The sequence below is a fragment of the Branchiostoma belcheri genome, unplaced genomic scaffold (assembly GCF_001625305.1).
Source record: "Branchiostoma belcheri isolate BF01 breed outbred unplaced genomic scaffold, Haploidv18h27 scaffold18, whole genome shotgun sequence".
Taxonomy (NCBI): Eukaryota; Metazoa; Chordata; class Leptocardii; order Amphioxiformes; family Branchiostomatidae; genus Branchiostoma; species Branchiostoma belcheri.
In genome coordinates this window covers 603,971-610,301 of record NW_017803268.1, presented here as the reverse complement: position 1 = coordinate 610,301, position 6,331 = coordinate 603,971, and the positions used below count along the sequence as shown (strand labels likewise).

Below are 6,331 nucleotides of genomic sequence, written 5' to 3'. Positions count from 1 at the left end.
ATCTGTTCACCCCCCCCCCACCCAACACACACACTAAAATTTAGTAGAAAGACGTCGACATACAAAATGACACCCCCTTCCCCGAACAACTCTTAAACATCTGTTTGGAGATTGCACGTTCAGTGGAATATACTAGTAAGTAGCCTCTATCAGGCTTCGGGAAGCGGCAAAATGTTCTCTCAGAGCGGGCCAACTCCCCTGGTATATCATCGTATTTGGATGCGATTTGTACACTTTCTAGCTGCTTTCTGAAGCCTGGTAGAGGCTAGAATATAAGCTATGGATTCTACGCATTCAGGCTACCCTCAGAACAAATGCATGTAGCCAATTTGTTTTGTTGTACCTCTCTGTGCGTCCTTCAAGCGTTTATATTCTGTACTCTGGCTAATTTTTTAGTCTCCACATCCCCTGGGATATTCGTGAACAAACCTGGCAACATTTTCTATGGGGTGGTCTGATGTTCTACTCTCTCATCATCCTGTTTAACGGTTCGTGAATTATCTACAACCTATGGTGGAAGGACTGCGACAGACAATGGCGGACCAACACTCATGTCACTTCGCACAGTCATCCTCCCGAAAAGGAATCTTAATTAATTGTGTCTTCCATTGTTGGCTACATGGGAGTCCTTCTTTATCGAATGAATCATCTTTTTGTGCCGTCCTAATGCTTGTGGAGTGTGCACTACAATGCTTGTTATGTACTCTAGTGGTTGTATTGACTTGATGATCTGAGTATGCGAGGGAGGAGAGCCAGGCTCGCCCTTTTCAAACAAACAAGAGAAAACCACCAAGATTCCGTGTATAAACAAGAAAACATGCGTTTATTTTCCTTCGGTACAAAGGATTTAACATTGGAATAGCTTTCACAAAACTGTTTTTACAGTCTGGAGTGATCTACCCTTTTTGTAGAGGGGTGGGAAGTGGGAAGGTTTCTAAACAAATGTGAGCGAGAAAAGCCGATTATGTTCAGAGAAAAAGGTCAAGAAGCAACATGGCATAGCGAAGGGCATACAAAATAGAAGAGATCCTTTGTTTAGCGACCGGTTTGAGGACTGTGTATTTTGCCTACAGCTCACGCCGCGGAATATTTACATTCAAATAGAAGGGACCTTTCTTTGAGCCCCGTAACGATCTACAAAATATATTCATTCTCTTAGTTATATAATTTCATGCCATTTGGGGACGACAACAAAAAAATATCGGGTTTAGAACACTGCTCAAGCTAGTCGCTGAAACGATGTTCCCCGAAAATTTCTTTCATAAATTTGGACAATTTTCACACTTGTTTCTTCTGTATGGCTCCATTTGAACATTGGGAAACTGAGTAAAATTCGTTTTTCTTCGAAAGGGAAGAGATACAGTCGTTATACTTTCCGATAGGCCTTAGCTAACAGTTTATATTTGTGTAGTTATTCCAACAGTGCAATGAGTGGTATAATGTAACTTTGCGAGGCGGTGAAAAAAACACTGAAACGTCATAAATAACATTAACATATTTACATATCACTTTGTGCATTTCTCTTAGGACAACATGCATTACGACAACATGCTAGATACTTCTGATATACATTTTATAGTGACGCTTTTTAGACATAACAGTTCTGGTCTGTGTCTCTGTTGTTTTTTTTTACAAGGAGCGTCGTTTTCTTGTGGTCTTCTTTCCTCCGAACATTCCCGTTAGTGCCTTGGCAACGGTGGCGAACTTCTGGCTATTTCTTCTCTTCTTCAACATGACCTTGGTGTCGTGTACGCTCCTCAAAAGTCCTTGAACTGTCCTTGCAACATCGTGGTAACTGTCCGCGGCCGAAACTTCTGCGAAGGGACACTCTAAGGTAGCGGCTAGCGCTTTTCCTTCCTCAGTAGACACAGTTCTGCGGTGTTCTAAGTCCGATTTGTTACCGATGATGACCATGGAGTAGTGATTGTAATGGTGGCCGTGATGGTGGTGGTTCTCGGATGCCCGGATGTCGCGAATGTCCCGGATGACGTCCCGGAGCCGGTTGAAACTGCCCCGGTCACAGATGCTGTACACGATGACGTAACCGTCCGCCCACCGTATCTGCTTGTCTGTCAGCAACGAATCGCCACCCTGAAGAGGACACAAGGAAAAAGGGAAGAAAATTTAGTATAATGATAGACAAAATATGCACATATACACCAATACAGTGTTACATATTTTCTTTATTAAATCATGAAAAAAAACGTCTAGCCTCTACCAGGCTTCAGAAGCGGCTGCACAGAGCAACAAACTGTACTCCTTTAGCTGACCAACTCCTCTGGCATGTTATCAATTTCTACTCTTTCTTGCCGCTTCTGAAGCCTGGAACAGTAGTTTATAGAGGCTAGAAAACGTCTGGAATTTATGGACGGCCCCTAAAATAAGAATCAGTTCCCCTTTCTATGAAGTGTGCCCATGGGAAAGGTAAATATAGTCCTACCGGGCTTTCCGTACAACAGTGTGGCTGTCTCCACCAGATTACCGTAGAAACAAAAAATGTAGGCGTGTAGTAGGGGAGGATCAACGGCACACGTGTGCCTAATTAATATACAATTTCCAAGGAAAACAGGCCGACAGGCTGCCGGACCCCACCCCGACTCGTTAGCACCCCATCTAGCGGGGAAAAAATCACCCGTGGCACTCCAGGTCTGACCTTTGGAGCTACACATTGAACAACGCCTTCTTTTGTGTGACTGACAGTCAACAAAGGCGACAAAGTCGGACCAGCAAACTTGACAACCGCCGAGGTGTGTCAGAATGACGGCATGTCGCCGAGACAACCACGGGAGTAGAACCGAAGTTAGCAACATTGTGTCCACAAAACCATAAAGGTCTTTATTTTGACAAAGAATCGAACTCATTGTCACAAGGGTCTCTCGAAAAACACAACGACTGTAACGCTAGTTAAAGTTTAAACACTTACTACGTGCCCGAAATTCGCTGTAGATTAAAATGAGCCTTTTAAAACTAAAAACCGGCCATGTGCAGGCGGTAAGTCTTTATACTACTGGGTTCCCAATTAGAAAAGCACTCTCAGGTAAGAGATATAGCGGTCTGGATTGGAGTAATGAACGCTTGAGTGCCCAGACGTGCGTTTGTGGGGTTGCCTGGTTCAAAACATGCCCCACCGAGGAAGCTAGCCCAGTGCTCCGGCCCCTCTACAAAAATAAACCGAGAGTCACGAATGTCAGGTCCTGTATTTAGTCTGGGCATCGAGATATTCTCTCACTCACTGTCATCGTCACGAAAATTCCTAATTTCCCGAGGAATTGCAACATTCATTTCTAGTGACAAAGAAAGAGTGGAGGGTAGCGCCTGGAACATTTGTCTGCATAACTCAAAACCGTGAAATTTCCTTGCAAAAGCACTGTATCGTGTCCCAACAACTAGGTGTTATTTTTCTTCGCAACGTTTTGAGTCAGCGACCGTTTTTGGAGTTAAAAGGCACTAAAAATCACGGTAGATATTGAGTTATAAGTTGTGGGTACAAAATGGAGCCGTCTGTCGTCGCAAGATGACAGTTCAGCGCGACGTTTCCGTTCTAGAAGCCGTGTGTGGGCCAAATTTGGTGCCGCCGTCTGGAGCACCGGGCACCCTGTACTTACGGCCCGGGGCTATACCGACCCCCGGCGCGCTGAACCCATTCAAACGATCGGGGTTGATTTACCACAACCACCGCGGCCCGACCGACCCACTTGGCTCCGATATTTAAACCGTAATTCTAAACACGATTCGCGGATTAGACACAACCATTTTGCCGTGAACTTCGGGGTTCGTCTTGTCGGGTTGGATTAGTCGGTTAAAAACGTCGGCGTTTGAATAAAAGTTTTGCACGACTTTTAATTGCGGGAAAACCGTGAATGCAGCGATTTGTGCCGGTCCCGGCGGGAAATAGGTTGTCTGCGGATTTTGTAGCTCGGGTGTTGGTCCTTTCCTCTCTGTACGCCAGCCTTGTGTCTGCCCATTCTACCGTGCACGCCAGAGGACTCCTGTGTGCCTTTCCAGAAAGATCAAGAGTCCCGGGTTCTAATCCCAACAGCATGTATCACACCGACCGCACATTGTTGTGTTGAAGAGGATTTTCCTCTGATTGGAGTTTTTTCCGTGACGTTTTTATTTTCTTTGTTAAACAAGGACTTAATCTCGAGGGCGGTGAATGGAAACGATTCTTCGCCGGGCCCGAATGTCTGCATCACCCGAATCAACTTGTTTGAGCCTTCGGTTGATTTTCAACGAGCTATACAGCCAGCAAATTCTGGGAGCAAACACTGGGCCATTTCGCGTAAACACGCCAAAACCTCAACTCCCAATCGTCTTATCTTTCAAAAACCCGCAATGAATTTGTTCCTAAAAAAACTTCCCCCTTCGAAAGGCTTGTAGTTTCTACATCTGGATGTGTTAGACTAACCCCGAAGGGCAGCACAGCAGTTTACGGTTCAAAGACAAGGGAAAAGACCCACCTTTCCAGTGCTGACGTCCAGGATCTCTATGTTGGTTTGCTCTCCATCAATCATGGTCTGGTGTCTGTACACAATATCTGTAACCGGAGAGAGGGCCATGAATGCACGGGTGTGTGTGCAGGGTACACCGTACAGGCGACACGAACAACCCCGCAACACCCCTCCCAACAAAAGTACCCTTATGCTCCAACCGCTTGGGACTACACACAACTACAAGTCCATAAACAACAGACTCAGAAACCTGAACCCGAAACCCTTTGTACTTACAAGGTAACTCCTGTACTAGTGTCCCTTTTTCCGTGTCTCCGAAAACCGAAAATTTATCTCTCCAAAAATCTTCAAGACAATCACCCCCCTTGTGTACTAACGGTTAACAAATAAACGTCCCCTACTCAAAAAGGTGTCGTTAAAAACCATTAAAACGTTAAATTGAGTAGAAAACCATTAGATGGAGACTATGTAACGTTTTTGTCTTGCTTGGTAACGTACCTGTATCAGACTGATACTCTCCGATATATCTCCTGGTCAGAAAGCGGACTGTCAAAGCTGTGGGGGGTAAGAAAATGAGTCAATATTTGTGGCCATTTATTAATCAAAGGGCAGGTAATCGACTGAGAAGCAAACACGTACGGCCTATTAGGTGTAACTTCCTCTAGTAGAAGGTGTTTGTTGTATAAAGGTACGGTGTAGGCCTAGACAGGACCGTACTTGCCCACATAATCCTATTCTTATGCATGACAGTGAATGACCACCACAACATGCGGACAGACGTTCAAAATTGACTTCCAGTAGTCGACAAATTCAACTCCTAAATGTAAGTATATTGTTAATACGTTTGTGTATTAAGAGTGGGTCTTGAGTAAGACTGAGAGCAAGAAAAATACATTCGACACCGAACCGAAGGAAATTCAATTAAAATGCCAAATTAAAAGGAAAAACTCACCGCTTTTTCCGACGTTTTCACTGCCGACGACGACAAGGTTGATGTCACCCATGGTGGTGAGAATGCTCCTCAGATTTGCCAAGTCAGCGGCTAAAAGTCACAAAGAGTCCCGTTGGGAAAATTTCCTCACACGGCAAAACGGTCTGCTCCTAGCCAGCACACTCACACAAAAGTCGCTGGGTAGTCAATAGAAGCAGAACGGTCCGACACAAATGAAGTTAGGTCCGCTTTAGAGAAAAGGCCATGCGAGAAATCCCGTCTGCAATTAAAAATCCCGACGCAAAAGTTCCGGATAGAAACGGTCAAGTCCACACGGGGTGAGACACCGGAGCTAGCGGTGACGGCCTGCGGGCTTACGCTGCAGCTGCCCCGAGGAAGTGTTCCAGTCGGCACGGTACGAGCTCCTACCTCTGTGCTTCCCACCTCTGTTATGACTGGCCCGGGCTCGAGCGCCCGTATATGACCTCTCCAACTCATTTGCAAGTTTGCTTTGTTGACAGGCTGCATTTGACATGCGCAGTGGGGAGCGGGTGGGCGGGACGTACGATTTCTTACCGAGCAGAGGGAGGGACAGGGTGTGAAAAATAATAAAAACATAAAAACCGGCATTTCCAGAAAAATAAACATCTGTCTGGCAAAACTATCTATTTCAGAAGTGTAGAAAACAGAAATGTATAAATTTTCTCTGCATTTTAGACAGCCAAATGCCTCACTTTTTGTTTAGTTTTTGGTAAGGTGCTAGTCTAGAGTTGAAGACCAGTTGAAATTCCTTTGCCCCTGCAACAACAATATTATGGCTGCAATATTTTGGGTTTCATATTCTGACCATCTTGCAAGTAATTATGTAAAAATAATAAATAGGAGAATAAGAGATATGGGCATTATAATTTTAATCACGTAAAGATTTAAATCATATTCGTCTCAGAAG

At 44.8% G+C, this 6,331-nt stretch overlaps 1 protein-coding gene across 1 annotated transcript; it reads right to left on the bottom strand.

Annotated features, from left to right (window-relative positions):
- Window positions 1-804: 804 nt before the first annotated feature.
- LOC109467452 (ras-related and estrogen-regulated growth inhibitor-like protein) lies at window positions 805-5,861 on the bottom strand. The gene is made up of 4 exons (XM_019765441.1): window positions 5,404-5,861; window positions 4,950-5,006; window positions 4,461-4,537; window positions 805-2,091 (listed from the first exon to the last, which is right to left on the bottom strand). The coding sequence occupies exons 1-4, from the start codon at window positions 5,453-5,455 to the stop codon at window positions 1,630-1,632; spliced, it is 648 nt and encodes a 215-aa protein (XP_019621000.1). The 5' UTR covers window positions 5,456-5,861; the 3' UTR covers window positions 805-1,629.
- Between the last annotated feature and the right edge of the window lie 470 nt (window positions 5,862-6,331).